Here is a 21,754-nt window from a genome sequence, read left to right on the forward strand (position 1 = left end):
AAATTCACATTTGCATTTGAACGCAGCGCGGCAGCACTTCCTGTTGTCAGTTCCTTGAGACTGAAGTACGGCGCTTTCTCCGGTTCCGCGCCTGTCTGCACCTTTACTTTGCCGGCCTAGATGTGAGGGACGCCCTTCGGTCGAGAGGAAACTCGCTCTGACGTAGAGAAACCGAAGAGGCGCGGTAATTCTGCTGTTTTACTGAAACTGTGCGTACTCTTACATTCCGAAATATTCGCGTTTGCTTACTGTAGGACGGACAGAATAAACAGAGCTACGGTGAGCGACAGAAGAGAGTGTAATAACCGGTGTGTAACCTGGCTTTAGGTAAGCTTTAAATCATTTTTCAGTGTTTTATTTTTCTCTGCTGTTTTAAATGTCTTTGCTACGTTATATAATCTCATAGATGTTCAACTCTATCAAATACTGTTCGACAGGATGTCAAGAGCAGACATGAGCAGCTTATCCATGCTTATTAAAAAGATATGTTTTAATTTGTATTTATATTGTGTTTACCTAAAGGTAATTTGTAAAGCTACGTAGAGTAGTACATGAAGTTAATACTACTCTACGTAGCTCTACAAATTATACCCCGTGGACAAATTAGGTATTTTTTTATTTTATTGAAATTGACTTGAATGGTAAAGTTGTGACGGTAAAATACAAAACAACTACATTGTTTAGTTCGGATGAAGGCCCTTTTCCATATCCAGAAAACATATAACTTGTTTTATTCCACTGACCTAACTAAAGGCAATCACCACTGTGTTGTGTCACATTTTCTACACACCGCGGTGTGTTTTATGTTATTTTCCCCTATTTTATTATAAGATAATGTACAGTTTTGTTCTCCATACTTTTAAATAATCATTTGGAAGTTGAGATATCTGAAGAGAGGATAGTGAGCTGCATATGTGTTTCAGAAGAGAAAGAACTGAGGCTTCTCTCCTCCCTCACACACTGGTCTTTTTTCAGATTTGTCCTCTTTTCGTTTTGAGGCTATAATTAGCTTGTTATGTGCAAGTGTGACCTGCCTCCTCTCTTTTTCTCTCTCTCACACACGTTGACTAAAACATGTCTTCTTTTCTTTCTGTTCAGGCATGGCTGATCTGCTGAGGCTGCTGCTCAGGGTGGCCGAGAAAGCGGCTAACGTGGCTCGTGTCTGCAGGCAGGAGGCTCCCCTCTTTCAGCTCCTGGTACAAGAGAAGACCGGAGATGACAAGAACAAAAAGTTCGTCCAGGACTTCAAGACGCTTGCTGACGTGGTGATCCAGGAGATGATCCGGCATGACGTTGGTGTCAAGGTAGGAAATGTCTGGACTTAAGTATGGACTGTCATAATCAACTGGTGCTGGTCTGTAATCATGTCCTGTCTCTTGTTTTGTTCAGTTCCCTGAGATGGCAGACTTCATCAATGGAGAGGAGTCCAACAAATTTGAAAATGGGCTTGGTAATGACTTGATATTTTAACACACTACATGTTCATGTTCTCTTGTCACTTTGGATGTAAATGACTTTAAGCTCAAAGCGAAATTTAGTTTGTCCAAATCCCAGTTGAGTTTGGACAGATTAGGATTCTATTAAAGAACATGCACAAGTTTAAAACTGATTTATTTTAGTCTAAACACACAATTTCACACAATCTCAATTTCCAAAAGCCCCACCTGACAACTTCTCAGGTTGTTTTTTGTCAAAAACCCAAGATTACATTTGTTTTTTATTAAGTTTACTATCACAAAAGATGGAAATTATGAAAAAAATGGGATTTCCTGCTCTTGGTGAATATCTTCATAATATCAAAACAATAAATTAAAGACTTGGAATTTAGGGAACTTTTCTGACATTTTGGCCAGATGAATAAACAAGAAAATTGTCTTCATAGTAGTAAAATGTTGAACTGAAACAGATAAGTTGATAATAATTAAGACAATCTGGTGGTTGTTGTGAGCTGCAGGAATATAGAAGCTTTTTTCTGTTAATTTTATGATGGAAGATTAAAGAGTGCGGTGAAATTACAATCACTTAACCTTTATTTGGGCATACCTAATACTTGAAATACTGTAAACATTTGAGTGTATGAAGTGCACTCAAAGTCCAACATCTTTCATCTAATATAATCAGAACAAAAAGCTAACACATCAACGTGTCACTGTCCAAATATGTTTAGCTCACTTTGCATTGCATTGCGTAAATATTTAAATAGTCAAAGCAGTACTTAGTTTGCTCCCTCTGTGTTAACAGGAGAGAGTGTGACGGTCACAGTGTGCGCTACAGAGGAGGAGACTGCTGCGCTGCTGGCCTCCGTGCTGGACGGCGACCACACAGCGGCCTCTCTGCTGGCTCGAGCCATCCACCAGGATCCGGCGAGCATCGACGCTGACACAGATGGTCTGAAGGTGCCCCTCAGCCCCTCCGAGCTTGGCATCTGGATCGACCCCATAGGTGAGCTGCTTTTTTCCTGTCTGATGCAGTGAATTTATCCAGAAAACACTTTAGAGATAAGAACTGATTTTGTCTTTGTTTTGCATTAAGACGCCACCAGCCAGTACATAGAGGGCAGAGAGGAGGTGCTGGAGGAGGGCCGCCTGTTTCCTTCAGGTCTGCATTGTGCTTTGGTCCTTATCGGGGTTTATCTTCGGAGCACAGGCGAGCCTGTTATGGGCGTCATCAACCAGCCATTCAACTACAAAGACCCAGCCGGTGGTCGGTGAGTTAAATAATCTGCAATACATCTTCTTCTACAATGTATGGTTTCTACACTGTTGTGGTTCACTTTCAGCCAAAGGGACAGCCTCCAAGTCTGAAAAGTAAGGCCAAGGAAGAAATGACCTAAATCTGCATTCTAGTACCTACAATATGGCAACTTGAATGACTGCAAAAAAGTCAGATTGAATAGATAAATGATAATGATAATGATATGATAAATTACCCTACCTCTCACTTGATTGATTAACCCAGTAAAAATGTCAGACAGAAAACTAAAGTACAATATTCTCAGCCTAACACCTATTATTTGTGTTCACAGCTGGAAGGGGAAGCATTTCTGGGGGGTGTCCTGTGGCAGCATCAATGTCTGCTCAGAGTCCCGGCCTAAAGCAGGACCTGCGGGGGGGCTGTCTGCGGTGCTGAGCTCCAGTGAGAAGCCGGTGGTAAAGGAAGCCCTGACCGCACTGTGCGGCCCTGACAAGCTGATGTACGCCTCTGGAGCCGGATACAAGATCCTGTGTGTCATTCAGGGCCTGGCTGACGTCTACGTCCTGTCAGAGGGAAGCACCTTTAAGTGGGACTCCTGCGCTCCTCACGCCCTTCTCCGGGCCCTCGGAGGGGGAGTGGTGGACCTCAAAACGTGTCTGCAGTCCGGCTCAGGCGCAGAGGCAGAACTGACCTACCACCAGCCTCACACTGAGTGCAAAGGAGCGGACCGCTGGGCCAACCATGGCGGCCTGGTGGCTTATCGAGACTGTTCCCAGCTCCGCAGTGTCATCGCTCCTCTGAAAGGCAAGCTGTAGCTGAGCCAGCATAGATGTAACCAGCACAAGCTGAAGCATATATGATCATATTCTTATTTTCTGTATACGTAGAAAGAGAAGGATATGGAAATATTTTAAATACATATTATATTGTCTCTTTTTAAATTAGATATATTTGCAATACGGCTGCAAGTATTTTCTTACGATTAATCTGCCAGTTATTTTCTAGATTAATCATTCGGTCTATAATTTGTCAGTGAAAAAGCTCCATCCCAGTTCCCTTAATGTCTTGTTCCGTCAGTCCAAATCCCAAAGTTATCCAGTTGAATATAATATAGAACAGTTAATAGAGAAAGTAAGATATATCTATGTTCGAGAGGCTAAAATGGCTTTCCTGACATTTTTGCATGAAATAAGTGTTTCCATCACAAGATAAACATTTGGTCTGGGCCAAATAATTGTTTCAAATACTGTCTTGTCTATGCTAAAGTTGTGGAAATTCAATAAGAAAACCACTGCTAATCAATCAAATCCAAAACAAATTCAAGACTCCTGTCTTGTTCTTGAGCTGATTGTCAATCCGTCAAGAAAGCCTTGTGTCTTTTTGATTTAAAGGTCAAAGGGGGACTGACAGAAAAAGATTTTCATTGTGACAGATGAGAAGGACTTGTTTTGTGAGACAATGGGACAGACAGCAGACAGTTCAGACAATCACAAGACTCTTTCAGGCAGTTTCACTCTTACCAATAACAAGCTGTTGCTCTGTGACAATCGTATATCTTGGCTTCCTCATGCTAGCTACAACACTTTAAGCATGTTTTGTTCATTTAGTTTAGCTCACACCTTGTTGAACATTTATTATAATTATGTGAGGTGTGTGTGAGGTGTGTGTGTGTGTATATATATATATAAAAACAGGTAATCATGTTAAAGCTAACAGTAGGAACAGTGCTCACTGCTGGACAGCTGAGGAACACTTCACTGCCAGAGGATTGGAAATGTGCCATCACAAGAAGCCTCTGACTCATCTGAAGGAATTTTCTTGGATTAAGGAGTTTAGATTGCAGTTGTGAAAGTCATATCACATTTTTTTCCAGCCCATCTAGTCTTAAGGGTTATAAGTCAACAGAATCAAATTGCACTGTTAACAGTAATCTGCACCTCTGAAAGAACTCCTTTTAAGGAGCAGACGGTAACCTGCCCTCTTTCCATGGTCATAGCACCATGAGTTAATAAGGTTAGAGGATGGAATGTCCATATGAGGTGAAACAGTGACACAGAGTCCTTTTCGGGTAAGGATTACAGTCAAATCCACTCAAATATTAAAGGATAAGAGGTTCATATAGTTCTCTTAAAGCAGATTCTTATCCAGATGTTTTTAATGATCACTTGGTCACTTTGATTGTCACTGTGTTTGTTTAAAATGGTATAACTTTGATATGCATTGTTAAATAACTGAGAAGCCATGTGTGTAAAGGAACAGAACAACATGTGCATAATAGGAAATCCTCTTTTATTTTGAAAACCAGAGAAAGCGGGGGAAAGAAACCCAACAGTGATATTTTCAAACTGTTTACCAGCCAGGGAACTCGCCTCAAAATTCCCTACAAAAAACCCTGATGATTGTCAGACATTTTTTGCAATACTTCTGCATAATCTGTTAAAACTTGGAAAAGAAAAAAAATCTGAACTGTTGACTCTTTCATTAACTTCTTGGACTTTAACCTGCTACCTTTAACACACAGCCCGGTACATTCTCGAGTCAAGGTGTGGAAAACAATGCACTCTGCTCAGCGTGGTTTCAGATGTGTTTCCCAGGTAGGGACTGGATTATATATTGAAGTTTTCTTTGAAAATGTAAATAGGAACCGAGGTGATCCAGGCCGAAATGAATATGCAACATGAATCACTGCATATGTGGTTGATATCAGTTTTGTTGATTTATTTCTGATTATCAGCATTTGAATTTAACCCAATTACAAAAAGTAGTTTAAGGCCATTATAGTTTTCTGTCTTAGCTACAACCTTTCTTTTATGCAATATCATTTTACCCCAGAATAATATTTTTTAATAAGGGGCCATTTTTAGTATAACGACTCAATCCGTGTCTGGGAAACTGATCCAATGAGTAAAGAGAAATCAATTTGACACATGAAAAGAAACATGGCAAACTTAATGACCTGCTTCGATGAGCTCTAGGGACATTTGCAAGAAAGATTCATCTTCTCAAGCTACGAGACAAACCCACATTATGCAATCTATTGCCAGAACATAATTCTGACACTTGTGTAATGCCAGAGCTTGATGGTCGTGCAACTTAAATGTTGTTTTTGACACTCATTTAACGTTCAGATTCTACCCAAAAAAATTGTTATTTGCAAATGAGCTGTTAGCTTAGCGAGCTACACCTCCTACTCAGCTGCAGCTGGAGGAGGCTGGTTAGGCTAAATCACGGATGACTGTTCAAAATCCTGCTGATGTTATTACAGGGGTGGGTGTGCAAATTAACACAACAACAAAAAACATTGAACATGGTACTTTTCATCAACTGTCATTATTAAAAAAATAGCCTTTATCAAATGCCTCATCACACATAACTGCCATTTCACTACACTCACAAACTTCACATATCAGGTGTAAACAATAACATCGGTTTTCTTAAATTAAACGATGATGAAAAGAAAATCCGTTCTATGCAAGAACCATGTCAAAAAACTAAACCAAAAGTACAACAAATCATCTTTTTACGACCCTTCAAGTTGTATCAAACAGCATACGAGTTAAATTAGAAAGTCTGTGCACTTGTGACCTTGACATTTTGAAAGATTACCCACATCCAGGTGGAAATTTAAACCAAAAGAAAACAACCTTTTAATGTGCATGACAGCAAAACAGAGACACATTTATTATTTCTTAAACTGAAAGCTGAGAGGAGTCTCTAAGATGACACAAGATCAAAATAAATAATTTTACATTGTTACAATTGTAATTATTAAACAGACTTATCTGTTTTGGGTTGACTGGGTGGAGGTCATGACAGACATAAAATGAATAATGCTGATTTGAAAAAAGGATTTAACAGCATTGTAAGTTTTTATACAGGTCAAGCTTGTTTCAGTTTTTGCAAATTAGCACATTTTGTGGTGCAAAATTAAATACACATTTAAGACTCAAATGACTGTTAAACTTTGTAAACCAGTGAAACTGTGGCAGACTTTCCATTCTGCGTGGTTTTATTGTGAATCAAGCGGGGGCAGTGCAGATGTTAGTATGTGTTTTTTTAACTGGGAATCAATCCCTGGTGAGGAATAATAACAACATTTCAAAATGTCAAGGCTTCACTTTTAAAGTTTTGGATCAGAGCAGCTTCGCTGGAGTTCAGTAACACAGCTGGACTCATTCCTGCTTCACTTGTGCTGCAATTACAACATCAACCTGGAGCTGTAGCACTGAACAGCGGGAACATTAAGAATGTTTGGATCAGTATTTCAAAGCAAAATTATAAATTTACCTATTCAGGTCCAGATGTTATATCTTCACCCTCTCCTCTCTGGCTCGGCCACATTTACAACTTCCTGCTCTCTTTGTAAATTTGGTTCAGATCTGTTGGGTTCAACTGGTTTTTAATCTTTATTAAAATAATATGTTGGCAAGGTGCAACATGAGTAACCTCTGACAGTGAAGCTGCCCATCATTATCATCACGTTAACTAAATGATCCATTACTCAATGTAACCCTCTATTCAAGTGTCACTCACTCCGGAGGGAGCCAACGTCTTCACCTAACCTTCTGAAAAACACCAACAAAAGTGAGAAAACTGAAGTGTTAAAATGCAGGTGAATAAATCATGCATTGCAGGATTTGGCCGGAAATGATGAAAGAAATGTTTCAACACAGCATCCTGATAAGGATTTCAATGCCAAGGCTACATTTGCCTTAAAGACCGACGAAAATCTAAGGTGAGATGAGAGGTAAAGCACCGTCACACTCTTCCAACCCCCTTCAATACTTCACACGCTGCAGTCTCTCTCCTCCGGCGGACCCATGAATTATCTCTGGTTCAGATCTTGGCATGCCAACAGGCAGGCGAGAGAACCACATGGCCATTATCTATTGTGTCCCTGTGTTGCTATGACGTTTCACTGAGAGGTTAACAGCCTTCACCTCTGGAAGGGTTTGCGGACCTTCTTCCTCCTCCGGGGGGGTTTGCCACTCTCAGCCCACGTCTCGCTGGGCTCTGGTCGCTGCGCCCCCGGCATGAAGAAACCTGTCTGGCTCGGGGGAGGAGAGAACGGGGGTGCTGCAGCACCAGGTGGGGGGTGAGGGGGGGGGCCTGAGGGGAAGAAGCCCCCGTTGCTAGCCATGTCATTAGGAGGTCCGCCCTTGAAGATACGGTTGAAGAAGTCCTGTAAATCTGCAGGGTTGGTGGGAGGTGGGGTGCTCTCTGAGGGCGTCCTGGAAGGGAAAGTTGGAAAGTTTAGATATATTTCGTTCTATTGAGATATCACATTTCGAATACTAAAAGGTATTAATGAAGAACAGTTAAATTGCCACTGCTTTTTACTTTCAAACAGAAAAACTATGGCTGATGTTCCACATTCATGAGGCAAAATGTAGGCCTGAATGGGGTCAAGGAGGATGAACTTGTAAATGTTTTAGATCCATGGAGCCACCAAAACAAACACATGAAGGGACTAACCTGTGTCGTGTGGAGGTGCTGTTGTTCTTTGCACCGAAAGAGATGTGATAGGGCACACGGTGCGTGTCAGGAGAAATACCTATTCTTTGGCAACCTGCCCACTCTGAAACAAGACAGCATCACAAAAGTCACATGACTGCAAGGAAAAGTGCAAACAGGAAATGCGCTGAAGTTTTTCTATAACCTCCCATACCAGTAGGGCAGAAACTAGCAATGTAATCAATTACATAAAAAACACGAGATTAATCTTGGCAGCACTGCTGAGAGGAGCAGAGGATCTTTAGAGGAAGCTGACATTCACCTGTAATATCATACACCTTGCCATCCATAAAGGCAAAGTATGTGATGCGTAGGCCCAGCATGCTGGACTCGGCCCAAAGGTCCCCTTCCTCTGCACTATGGCAACGGTTGCATTCAGCACAGAACCGGGCCTCATCAGGTTCACGATCCATCTCGAACCGCCTGCACAGACACAGGTCACAAAGGCAAACATTATGAAAGAATACATAAGACACGATTCAGCGCTGTGTGTAATACATAACGCAAGAAAATATCTGACACTGATTAAGATAATGTAGGGTGTGTAGCGACGTACTTGTGTTTGCCTTCACACTTAGTACACATCATGGTGTTCATGGCTTCCTTCAGGTCATCCTGCAGTTTAGTGAGGAACTCGTTCATGGACTTTGAGAGCTCAGTTGCTGCCATGCGCTTCCTGCATGGGACCGAAATACACATGTTTTTTAACCATGAATAAAGCAGGCATAATGACCAAACTCTTAAATAATTAATTACTGTATCAATGTATTCCCATTAACCCAAATCAGTTCTGAAGAAAACGCCGTACATTCTTAAATAATAGATTTTCAAAGAACATTTTTTTATTTACCATTTACTATCATTATTTTCTAATTGTAGGACATTTGAATATTGAGGATGAGATGAAGAAGGATTCTTTTTTTTTTTTTTTAAGAATACTACTCATTACTATGTTTTTTTTGATACTTGATTTGGTTTTTTTTTGTTTTTCTAATTGCCTTCAAATCTATATATCCTTTAATAACAACTTTTTGTGCACTCACAACTCATATTCTCGTCGAGTCTCTGGATTACTGACAATATCCCAGGCAGCCCTAAGAACTTTGAACGCCTCTCCAGCTCGTGGGTGTTTATTCTTGTCTGGATGGACCTGAAGAAGAAACGACAAAGGAAACAGTTGTACGAGTAAAAAAAATCAGTGCGTCATTCATTTTATTATTATTATTTTATAATCTGTTTTAGTGGTATTGTTTGGATTAACACACACCTGTACAGCAAGCTGTCTGTAGGCCTTCTTCAGTTCAGCCTCAGTGGCATGCACTTCCACCCCGAGCACGGTAAAGGGGTCGAGTTCCTCCTCTGGTACCTCAGCCAACGCCAGCAGTCTATCTAGCTCCTGTCCTGGCCCGCTCCTCCCCGCTCTGCTGGGTGAGTCAAGGCTGGACGGGGGTGCATGGCCTTTCCTCTTGAACTTGCTTCGGACTCTCTCCAGCATGGACACCACACTCTTCCAAAACCTTGACTCCTGAAAAGCTGTCCAATAGCGTTTTCCCCGTTCTCCCGCAAGGCGAACCAATGCACATTTTGCCCAATGGTAACCCAGAATAACCAAAGCACAGAAAAGTCTCAAAAAAGATAAGGCAGTCGTCTTTCCCCACTTCACTGACCTAACAGTTTTATCCATGAGGTCCGTTCCTTTGCATTTCGTCCATTTCAAAACCCGACAAGCGTCTCCCTTCAGCCCTGCTATATCTGTAATCTTTCCAAGGACCTGCTGCCCTAAACTGTAAAGTTTCATCCCTCCAGTCTCAACACCGACTCCACAATTGTGTGTTAATGTGACAATAATCTCAATCATCATGTGGACGCAGGAGATGCACCAGAAGCTCACAGATTCTGACAGCATCTCCTTGAAAGCTAAAAGGAGCTGGTTGCCTGTCCTCCTGCGGCCTCGGTTCTGATGGTGGTGGTGGTTACGCCTGCGTGTCTGCTTGTGCCGACCACCACTTGACGTAACATTTCCTTTTGGAATAGAGGAAAAAGCACTTTGACTGCCCTGCTCTGAAACTGATCCACTGCTCCTCAATTTAAATCTCCGACCAGGACCCACATTCCTCCAACTAGACTCCCCGTTCATGTGCTGCTCCTTCGCAGCTTCATCCTCTTCCTGATTTATAACATGCGAGTTCTCATGATCTGCAGTGTCGTCATGCTCAGACCCATCTGAAACCTCCTCAATATCCTCTTTGGCCTCTGGAGATCCATAATACTCCGCTTCGCCAATCTGAGAGTCATGTGGAGTGGCTGGATTTGGGTTGTCCTGAGATGTGGCATAGGCTGTTTGGTCCTCCAGCTGGCATTCATCATCAGTCCGTCTAGCCTCCCACTGACCACACTCAGTCACTGATGTGGAATCACCATCAGGGATCTCCTCTTCAGCATCAGTAACGCAATCCATCTCCTTCTCAGCTGCTTCTCTCTCCATGTTCCTTACAGCTGTTGGTTTAAAGTCTTGGGAAATTGGAATCTCATGGAAGATGATATCCTAGATCCATAATCTGTGGCAACATTTGCCCCAGGCTCTCATAAAAAAGTGAGGCTGGGGGCTCCTGAGGGTAAATCTCAGGTCCACCATATCAGCCACCCCTTACAGGTGTCAATAAGGCTTTATCACATCTTGCATCATGCATCGGGTAGTTATCTGAAAAGCAAGAAAACTTAGAGCTCAGTTTAATCCCAGATTGTGATAAACAGAATAAAGAATTATGCTTCTTAAGGTATTAAGTTACTTATCAAAACAAAACATTCCAGAAAAGTTTCTCAAATGTGAGGTTTTTCTGCTTTACCTCAACTGAATATCTTTGTGCTCTTGTAAACTGTAATAGGCAATTTCACAATCTAGTGACAGGTTATCGACCTAACAGTTGAAAACATTTGACAAATAAATCGAAAATGATAGTTTTTAGTTTTCCCTGCAAAACTCCCCCAGAATTCTACATGATTGTATAACAAAACAGTCTGGAACAAGCTTTTCCTGTATCGATGTAGAATGAGTCATGTCACTTATTAATGATTAACCATACATGTGATGCAGATACAGTACTTGTAAACGTGAACAGGCATAAAAATAATACTTAGTTGTTTGCTGATCCAGTTATACAATGAGGCAATACCGTGTTTCTAGAAACGAGCTAACGTGAAATGAACAAACGCTTAACATTTTAGAGCCCAAAAAAAGCGACAAAAACAGACATTAAAAAGCTGTCAATCCTGTCGGAGAGAGTAATTAGACACTTATTTAACTCTGCTAACACCAACATGTATTTTAAAGGCGGCTAAAGTTAGCAGAGTGTTAGCATGGAGAAGCAGTCAGCCAACAGGATGACAGACAGGCGCTAAAGGAGCTAAAATTAGCTTGCTATCTGGCTGGCTAACATGACAACATTTCGACGAAATACTGTCTCAGACGAGGATTAACCGACAGCAAAGAAGCAAACTGGGAACGTCTTTAACTAGCACACAGCCGACCGAGCAGCTAACTGTGAAGTGAGCTAATAACAGCAGCTAGCCAGACATGCTAACGTTAACACTAGCGGCTGTTTGCCTTCCTGCGCGGAGTCAGTTAAGGCATGTTTTGGACACCAGCCGAGCCAAGCGAGGAAGAAAATCATCTTACATTTAGCATTCAAACGAACTGGATGTCATATATACCTTTCAGTTTAGTGTGTAACCTTGTTTGTTATCAGACACCCAAGTGCCCGTCTTGTTTTTTTTTAGCTTCTTCTTCTTCTTCTTCTTCTTCTTCTTCTTCTTCTTCTTCTCCTTCTCCTTCTTCTTTGCGTCACTTGGCGGATCCATACTAACTTGCAGGTGCATACCACCACCTATTGTACCGGAGTAGGTAGAGCAGCAACTAGTTTACATGCATCTGTTAAAGAAAAGTGTACGAACTGTAGTCTACTTAATACAAATGAAGTTACTTGTATGCTACTTGAGTATTTCAAGCTGCTAATTTATAATACAATTTGAAGACAAATGATTTCTTACTCCACTGCATTGATCCACCATCTTGTGATACTTTAAACATTCATACTAATACCAATACCTTCATTTAAGGAGCATGCATGGGTGAATGTTTCTTATTTTAAGACAAAGAAAATCACTTCATTCATTCATGTATTTTACTTCTCATTTATCCTGACTCTACAGCCTACTGCAACCTTAAATCTGACATTAATAAATCTATAAATGCATTTTCCCATAACAAATGTATGTTACAAGAAAATCGGTAACCCTAAAACTGGCTCACAATAATAAATTAAGCTGTAGCATGTGATTCAGGTATTAGAAGTGCAATGGGGCAATCAAAAGTACATTAGACCTTTACAAACCAGACCAAAAACGCACAACTCCTCATTCTTCTTTATTTAAGTCTAGTGTTGGTAGTGCTGACTACTTGTTTTGGAATCTTTCACATGGAAACTCTGGGAACCCCCCACAGCTTCTGCATAAAAGACACATCTTGAAGACGCAGAGGGTTAACTTCAAGCCCCCACCACCACCACCCACATCTCCAATATGAAAGCCGCCTCTCTACCGGGAGAGGAAGGCTCTTTTTCGGTCAGATGGCGTGCTGCAGTCCGCCCCCGTCATTCTCCAGCCCACACAAACAGGGCAGCCAGCAACCAATACGCTGCGCCGGAGGAGGATTTCTGCCAGTGATTTCAGACGAGCTACGATACGCAAAGGGGATTTACTACGCCAATCTGAGCCGGGGACGCTTTCGGCGATAGGTAACAGGGTAAGAAACCTATAAGATAAAAAAACTGCGTTGTGTTTTAGGGTGTTTTCTTCTAACATCTGGCTCAGGGATACTCGATGGTTTTATGTAATCTGCAGCCAATAATCAAAGTGTTATTACTTTTTTTGTACGCTAATTTAAATGTAACCTGCTTTTGTCTCATCAACCGACATTAGTTTCTATTTATTTTTTAGTTACTCACTCCGGGAGTAGCCTACCGACCTTGGAGAGACACCATTCCGTAAAAAGTCTCTGCACATCCGTCTGACCCGAAGAAGGTAAGAGAGGCGTAACTGTACCATGAATCATATAAGGACTATATGAAAATATGTTTTTAAAAAGTTGAACATGGTTTGCATATGGAAGAAACTATTCTCCTCCAAAGCATGCAACATCGTTTTATATTCATGTTATTTTTATTTATGCTTCATCATGATAGAAGAGTTTGGAAAAAGGTATAGGTACAGTTAAGATGACAAAGTCCTTATCTAAAAAAAATAATGGACATGATTTCTCAACCTGCAGTTTCATGTCTTCCTCTCTCCTGCTTAAACTTTCCACAGTTGTGTGCCATGTCTCTGCCACGCACACTTGGTGAGTTGCAGCTGTATCGGGTCCTGCAAAGGGCCAACCTGCTGGCCTATTATGAAACCTTTATTCAGCAGGGTGGTGATGACGTGCAGCAACTCTGTGAGGCAGCAGAGGAGGAGTTTCTGGAGATCATGGCTCTAGTTGGCATGGCCACCAAGCCACTGCATGTGCGTAGGCTCCAGAAGGCCCTCAGAGACTGGGCGGCCAACCCTGCCCTTTTCAGCCAGCCCGTCTCCAACGTTCCTATGGGGGGCATCCCACTGTTCAAAGTAGACGGCACAGGGTCTGGTGGATCAGCAGGCGGGCCAAGGAAGTCTCTGAGCAACGGGCAGCCGGGGTCCCCCTGTGAGAGGGACGATCGGGCTTGTCTCACTCCTATGCATAGTGGGAGTCCAAGAAGCCCTTGCTCCCAGGCTTCCCCACAGCCACCAGACTCACACTACAGGGAAAAACTGTCCCCCATGGACCCACACTGGCTCACCCCAGAGCCCGATGGGAACTGCACTCTCTCATCCGGACTCGAAGAGGAGTCGCCCAGCCCACCACTGCTGTCAACGTGTCCTCCTGGTCCCTCTAGTTCTCTAAGCCCCTCTTCCACCCTGTCCGCCTGGCCCGGAGGACAGCTGGACGGGGAGACGGCGAGGGCGGTGGTGGAAAGCGTTGACAGGCTCCTCAGGACCCTGCCTAGGTCAGATGCTGCAGAGGTGAAGACTCTGCTTAGGATGAACAAGAAGATGGCAAAGACTGTGGGACACATCTTCAAAATGAGTTCCCAAGATGTGAACAAAGAAGAGGAGATCCGGAAGTACAGTCTCATTTATGGACGCTTTGACTCAAAGCGGAGAGAAGGAAAGCAGCTCACACATCATGAGGTAAAAGCACCAGAGACAAAGATGACAGTGTTAAACATAGGGCGATAGAAGAATATGGAACAGGTAAAAGTAAAATGTTTGCATAATGAATTCAATTTAAAAATAGTTAGTGTTAATTTTTCTGTCAATTGAATGTAGTCACTGCAGCTCTCATCACACCATGTTTCATACACAAATCTGATGGTAAAGAAAGTTCCCATTGTAATCCAGAGTGTAGATCAGGCAGATATATACATTATTATACAAAAAGTATTCGATTTATTTTTTGTCTGCATAATATCTTAAAAGCCCTGTCCTTCCTTCACTCAGTGCTTTTCCTCCTCAGTTGATCATCAATGAAGCTGCTGCCCAGTTCTGTATGCGTGACAATGCCCTTTTGCTGAGACGGGTGGAGCTCTTTTCTTTGGCTCGGCAGGTGGCGAGAAAATGTGCCTACACCTCCACACTAAAGCATGCAAGGTAAGGACGCTCCCTGCAGAGAACAGTGATCTATTCACCAGCAGGCAGTAACCAACACTACTCACACATCGAGCAAAAAAACTGGAATATAGTTTTAATTTCAGTCCAGACCCTCAGAGCAACATGGAAACTCTGAAAAATAAAGTCAACGTAGAGTATCATTTTGTTGTAATCAGTCACTTTTGAAAAAGTAACTTATGAGTCATCGTCCCACCGGCACATTTATATCCTTAATACACATGGTTCAGAAAGCACAGGGAATTAAACTCCAATCTCTGTGGTGTAAGAATAATGAACTTGCATTCTATATTGCGATAAAATATAAAAATATAATGAGAGTTTCATATTAAGCCTGGATCTGCCTATGGCCCCCTTAACTGAATGAGTATTGTTTCATTTATTTTCATATGTGTATCATTGGCCCCCTCTAACCCCCATCTGAAATGATCTAGAACTGCCACTGGTCAAGTCCAGTTAAAAAGTTGTTACTGGTCATTTCACTAGTTGAGTAACATTTCTATTCTGTGTGACTTATTATCTCTTGCTACAACTTGACTTTACAAAAGTAAAACCCTAACTCGTCTTCAACCTCCACCTGCTGAGGAAGAAATTCCTCAACAGGAAATTAAATGAAATTACCTGTTGAAATTACCTGTTGCTGTGGTCACAAACAAGCTTTTGAATTTTAAGTTTTGAATTCTTTTCAATTCACTGTTTTTCTCCTGCAGGACAAATGCAGATGAGAACAGCCTACTGTCCCAGAAGAGAGTGAGACATGAGGTGAGTTTTCAGAGTAGCACGGCTGACATTAAAAATACTCAGTGACAGAGGGACTTACCCTGTGTCTAAACGTAGCCAAATTTCAGGTTACGAGTCAATCATTTGAAGTGGGATATGATCACTAAATTGTCAGTGATGTGTTTTAGGTAATTGTGCCTGAGAGTGTGTCCTCACTTCTCGGCGCAGAGAGCTCTGAGGGCTTGACCCAGAGGGCAGATGATGACAGCTTATCTGCAGAAAGCCTCGACAGTGTATCACATGGTAAACACTTCTTATCTAAATCATTAAGATATTTGTCTGAGCTGAACGGGTCTTAATTTAATTAGCCAATCTTTAACACCAGACATTCTTCATGCCTGTTTCTATAAGAATGTACCATTTGTAGACAGGATTTACACCCAAATCTGTCTGTCCTGTTAGACATCGGCTCGCAGTGCAACCAATCTCCATCCCCCCGTCCCCACACTGACACGTCCAACCCTGCTAACTGGAGTCGCCATCTCATACAGCAAACGCTAATGGACGAAGGGCTGCGATTGGCTCGGATGGTGTCACATGATCGGGCCGGCAAAATCAACCTAGGGTCAGAACGAACTCACTGTACAGGTAACTTTTCCCAAATGACTTAGCTGTTAGTGCTGCAACATTTAAGTGTGATTGATATATCAACTATTTTCTATTATCTATTTTTTCAATATATTGTTTTGTCTATAAAATGTGAGGAAACAGTAAAGAAAATTCCAGTCCAAGATGGTGTCTTTAAATGTTCTTTTTTGCCCAAGATATTCAGTTCAATATGATATAAATACAGAGAAAAAGCAGGAAATCTTAAAAATGTTTTTGATCGATTTACAAAATAGTTATCAAAATGTATCCACAGTCTTTTTGCAATGTTTGTTCAAATACGTTAAGAAAAATAGATTAATATTATGGGGAATATACTTCTTTGCTTTCTGGTAGAGATTGAGAGGATTCAATCAACACTGCTTTCATATTTGAACTGCAAAAACACATAGGTTCAGCCAGCAGCTGGTATCACACTAACCGGCTGCTGGCTGTAGCTTCTTATTTAACAGACATGAGAGTGGCATCAATGTTCTAACTGTCTGTACAAAAACAATATGAAATGAAGTATAAACTAATAGTTACAGTTGGAATGTGGGGGAATTAAAAGCGAGCTAGTTGACATTGGGGTTAAATAGAAAATGACAGACAGAGTCTTCCTAACCTTTGCTAACAATGAATATTTTATAGCTCTACAGCTTGATCTGTAGTGAGTCACAATCTCTCTGAGGTGACGCCTCCCACCATGTACAGCTGAACTTCAACAGTCTGTAAATTAGAGAGGATAGAAGTTAGAAGGGGAAACAGAGGGAGGTGTTGAGCGATATATGGAGAGGAAAGGAGTGAAAGAAGGAGGGTAGAGAGCGAGAGAGGATGGGTGGTGTTACACTGTTTTAGCACTTCTTCCATACCCTGTTACTGTAGCAATTTTCTGACGCATCACAGATTCTCACAAGAAAAGCAAGTGATCTGGGCAAGTCAGTCCTTCTGGGCTGTGTCGAAGAGATGAAGCGAGGAGAAGGAAGCCAGCATAGACATGAGGGGGCGGGGAGGGAGGGTAGGGAGGAAGTACTCTGTGGGCGTCAAAAACGGACCCCCCCTCTCAGCAGCAGCTGACGTCAGAGTGTGTTAGGAGCGTGGGCTGAAGGGCGGGATGGATGGGGCGTGGGGGCGAAGGAGTGGGAGGTAATTGGAGGGGCGTTGCATTGACTCACCAAGCGACAGTGTACAAAAATAAAACCTGTGGGCAGAGAAATGGCACAGTCTTTTTTATACAGCTTCTCCCACTACCAAAAGGACTGCGGAAATAACAAAAAATGACATATGTTTCATCTCTGACGTCGATCTCCCTCACTGTCTTGGTTCTTCTTTTTCGTCTCTTATGCAAGTTTCCTTCGCCTGTCTCGCTCATAATTTAGAACTTCCTCTCAACGTCACTGTTTTCTGCCATAAGTGATCTTGCTTGCTGTACGGCCACATGGACACAGGGCTTCTTAGCAAATTAATTATTAACTCATGTTCATTGACGTGGGAAACAAGTTCAGTGGTATTTAAAGGTACAGCTTCTCTTGCAAGCTAATGAATGCACCTCAGAGTTTTTTTAAATGCAAAACAACAACTTCAACTTTTGTTTGATGTAATTGTTTGTATTGTTTACTTAATGTGTTGACCACAGCACCACCTTACAGTATCACCAGCTCAAAACAAATCAAACTTGTAATACTGAGGACTTTTTGTTATTCACCAGCTTGGGTTTGTTATAAACCATGATGAGTTCATTGCACGTGGGAGAGTTTCTCAGTGAATTCCCCAAAGTATTATTCAGAGGTGCAAGATGCAACTATTGTCATATCAATCAAGATGCAACTATTGTCATATTAATCAAGATGCAACTATTGTTGCATCTTGATTAATATGACTTAACTTATATATAGTTGTTCTCAACTGTGCTGTTCATATTGTACATTACTCATATGCACTTTTATCCAAAGCGACTTACATACATTCCCCACTAGCGCAATTTGGGTTGAAGTGTCCCAGACACAACAACACTCTGCGGGACTGGAACCAGCTCTCCCCTAATCCGAAGATCGGCACACTATCCCACTGCGCCACAGCCTCTCTACAAATAGCACTCAAAGCCCAAATCACATAAAAGGACATGTTATTAAGTTTTCCTTAAATAACCATGTTCACAGTAGATTTACAAAGTCTGTTTATGTCCTAAACACCATCTGCTCCAGTCTAAAATTGCTGTTAATCCTCATTCTGTACTTTTCATAGGTTATTTTTGTACTATTATTTGTCATTTAAGTGACTTAGCTTTCGTATTAGGTCATATCTTAAACTTTACCTCTCTCCACAGATCATGACAGTAAAGTGGAGAGGCGGAGCTCGATAACAACGTGCAGGAGCAGCAGCCCTTGCATCACCAAAGACGAGTGTAGTCACCGGGGGAAATGAAAAAACTCAGCTTTTGTCTCAGAACTTTTCCTCAGGCCTGCCACTGAACTCTGTCCGTTTTACAGGTTGCTACTAACACTGACATCTGATGAGAAGAAGACTACAGTAATTGTCTGAATTAAGGACTGATATTTTAAATGTGGAGTGACCTCTAAACACTGAAAGATATTACATTTTTACTTTATAATCAGTAAAGTTGAAGGGAAGACACAGAAGTGCGAAAATTCAATTATTTTATATGAAGAAAAAAACTGAATTTAAAAAAGAAATATAGTTTTCAGGTCAGTATTGTAAGAAGTGCCATGTGCTGACAGTGCGACTTAAATTCAATGGGATCTACACAGTAGAGGGCACTGTAACTTTGGAAATGGAGTCTCTTAAATCTTCTGTAACATACTAGTTATGTTAAGGAAATTTGGTTTCATAGGCAGATTTTTCTTGACTTTTACAGCAGGTAACAGGCTAAAAAAAGAGTATAAGCAGCTCCTTACCCTCAGGAAAAAAATTGATATTTTAGTTTTTGATGTTTGTGCATTGTTTAGGATTCAAAAATGAAAATACTCAGCAGCGTGTTTCTTTAAAACGCTGTTAGGTTCAGAAGCGTTTTGTTTTTCGCTGCATCATCCAATCGCCCATATGATCGAAACAAACATGCTGAGATATTAGAGATATATTAGATATAAAGCCGCAGGTCTTCATCATCCTCTCCTTCACATGTTTCTGTAATGGTATTTTGCATAAGCAACTGATATGGTGTTTGTAAGAGAACATTTTACAGGTTTTTCATTTTCTTAAATACTGTGAGAATTTCCTTAGAAAACCATTTGAAAAATGATTGGCATTGTATGAGAACACCAATGTTTGTTTAATTTTATTTTCAGCAGACAGTTAACGTTTTAGTTGCCTCTCTACACATCAGGTTTCAGGCTCTTGCTCCAGAGCAGGGAGGATGCCCCCCCCCCCCTCATCTTACTTAAAGTGTGTTCCCAATAGGGGCCATTGTACAGCCTGTGAGGAGACTGCATTCAAAACTACATTGCAATATTTTAAGGATAAAAGAAAAAACACTGCATTTAAAAAAAAAGAGGTGATTTGTATAAATGTTTGATGCGGTTTTATTTAGGCGTGGTGGAAACTACAATATGGCTGCGTGTTTTTCTGATGATTTCTGTAGTCTTAGATATTAATTAGGCGAAAGTTATTTCCCTCTTTTGTCCTTTGAGACTTAAAGTAAGTCCCGTTTACTTTCTACCCATGGCGAGGTTTACAGAAAGACGTTGACTCGTTACAGCAACTGCTTCAAGTTATGCCAGCCTATTTGATCCTAATTAAAGTTTAAATGTATTTAGACTTAATGTAATGTTGATAATGACTTTTTTGTATCCCTAATCACAGAGTATGTCAGTGAGCTATAGCTTTCTGTGCATCAGTTACACCTGCCTGTCATTTGAGCATTGGTAACCTCCTCAGTTTATTATGTTGCAAAACAGATTATTTATTTTGTTACATCTCAATAAATGTTATTTTATTGCTTGAAGCGTGTTGCATTGGTTTCCACAATAAATCACTTCTTCTTGTCTCTTCTGATGTGTAAGAACAGGCTGTGAGAGCTGCGTCACAAAGCCAGCAACACCTCTGCTATCATCTTGTTTGTTGCACTGACGCTCTGCGCTGAGCTTGGATATGGCATGACTCACCTGTACCACCAATGTAATCAGGGCTCATTCACACAAACCCACAGCAACTCTCTCTATTGTCAGACAGAGAAGATAAAGACAAACAAACATCATGCCACCTCAAATAATTTAATACTTTGGTCCAGACTAAAATTTCCCAACAATTCATTTATTGCCATGACATTTTTAAATAGGCCTACTAATCCTTTTAGGATTTTAGGCAAACTTTGGCCACTGACTTTTCCTCCTGCACAACCGTGTGTTTTTTAAATGAAATCTCGATAGGATGGATTGTCGTGAAATGTGCCTGCTTTAAAATGGATCTTGTGAGGTTGTGATTACGACATGGGAAGTTGTGTACGTGATGTGTGACCGGAACGCAAAACAGCAAATGCAAAGTCTTAATGTCAAGTGATTAAGATGCTAGTTTGAAGCACCGCTGAGCATGGCTATATGTCTACAGTTCTGTTTCAGTGGGCTACTGTAGAGTCTTAATTAATTACAGTCCTCCATCAATGGACCAATGTTAAATACACCTTTGATTAGATGTTAAAGGTGAACTTTATTTAAAAAACTGATTTTTATATTTGATTATACCAGATAAATGATCCTTTCTTCTGATTATGTGAGCCACAGTTAACGCAGCAGCAGATGAATGCAGCTGTCATCATCAATCAGCTGTCAGCAACAATAATCAGGGAGTTTAATCTTTGAGTCTATTCTTAGCCCATGAACACAGAGCAAAGCAGCAGACAAATTATCAGTTTAATGCCTCACAGCAAACACTAAGAGCGACAGGAAGGCTATTAAGGAAATTAGGAGGTTTATTATCTGCTAACACATCTTGAATTATTTTAGGATCTTTCAGATGAGCATTCAAATTCCCCCAGTGCATGCAAATGTGGAAAATATTAATAAGGATATTTGAAAAAGTGTGTCTGCAAATTAAACAATTAAATGCAAATCAATTTATATCTTTTTTTTTAATGTACATTTCTGGATTTTCTTTTTGATATTCTGTCTCTCACTGTTAAAATAAACCTACCATTAAAAGTATAGACTGTTCAGTTCTTTTAACAACATCGGTAGGGGATCAAATACTTATTTCCCTCACTGGAAGTGTACAATAATCACTGGTCAGTGAGTACTGAACCCATTTCAACCGTTTCATAACAGGTTAGCAACAACAGCAATGTGAGACGATGATGTAAGAAACGTGGCAGTAGATTCTCCAACATGTGGAAAGGAAGCTATTTCGGTCTTCAACACAGATATAATCTCCTTTTCAAACAGTTACTTAAGATCACATACTCAAAGCTGTGTCTCTCTATCAAAAACCA

General features: G+C 41.1%; 3 protein-coding genes across 5 annotated transcripts; 2 read left to right on the forward strand and 1 right to left on the reverse strand.

Moving 5' to 3' along the window:
* The first annotated feature begins 45 nt into the window (after positions 1-45).
* On the forward strand, positions 46-5,165 carry inpp1 (inositol polyphosphate-1-phosphatase). Of its 2 annotated transcripts, none has more exons than XM_063910242.1 (6): positions 46-327; positions 1,099-1,304; positions 1,390-1,450; positions 2,242-2,442; positions 2,533-2,707; positions 3,026-5,165. In XM_063910242.1, the coding sequence occupies exons 2-6, from the start codon at positions 1,101-1,103 to the stop codon at positions 3,507-3,509; spliced, it is 1,125 nt and encodes a 374-aa protein (XP_063766312.1). In that variant the 5' UTR covers positions 46-327; positions 1,099-1,100; the 3' UTR covers positions 3,510-5,165. The 2 variants fall into 2 exon arrangements, with proteins under 2 accessions (XP_063766312.1, XP_063766313.1); XM_063910243.1 differs by having other exon boundaries at positions 60-184.
* Positions 4,967-12,064, reverse strand: dnajc14 (DnaJ (Hsp40) homolog, subfamily C, member 14). The gene is made up of 7 exons (XM_063910237.1): positions 11,920-12,064; positions 9,476-10,909; positions 9,252-9,358; positions 8,765-8,884; positions 8,471-8,631; positions 8,170-8,272; positions 4,967-7,925 (listed from the first exon to the last, which is right to left on the reverse strand). Exons 2-7 carry the CDS (start codon positions 10,691-10,693, stop codon positions 7,631-7,633), a joined length of 2,004 nt encoding a protein of 667 aa, XP_063766307.1. The 5' UTR covers positions 10,694-10,909; positions 11,920-12,064; the 3' UTR covers positions 4,967-7,630.
* nab2 (NGFI-A binding protein 2 (EGR1 binding protein 2)) lies at positions 10,928-20,275 on the forward strand. Of its 2 annotated transcripts, none has more exons than XM_063910241.1 (8): positions 10,928-13,001; positions 13,204-13,287; positions 13,573-14,472; positions 14,798-14,931; positions 15,660-15,711; positions 15,858-15,972; positions 16,132-16,317; positions 18,641-20,275. In XM_063910241.1, the coding sequence occupies exons 3-8, from the start codon at positions 13,582-13,584 to the stop codon at positions 18,736-18,738; spliced, it is 1,476 nt and encodes a 491-aa protein (XP_063766311.1). In that variant the 5' UTR covers positions 10,928-13,001; positions 13,204-13,287; positions 13,573-13,581; the 3' UTR covers positions 18,739-20,275. The 2 variants fall into 2 exon arrangements, with proteins under 2 accessions (XP_063766311.1, XP_063766310.1); XM_063910240.1 differs by having other exon boundaries at positions 10,929-13,009.
* The last annotated feature ends 1,479 nt before the right edge of the window (positions 20,276-21,754 follow it).

This window comes from Eleginops maclovinus, chromosome 20 (genome assembly GCF_036324505.1).
Source record: "Eleginops maclovinus isolate JMC-PN-2008 ecotype Puerto Natales chromosome 20, JC_Emac_rtc_rv5, whole genome shotgun sequence".
Taxonomy (NCBI): domain Eukaryota; kingdom Metazoa; phylum Chordata; class Actinopteri; order Perciformes; family Eleginopidae; genus Eleginops; species Eleginops maclovinus.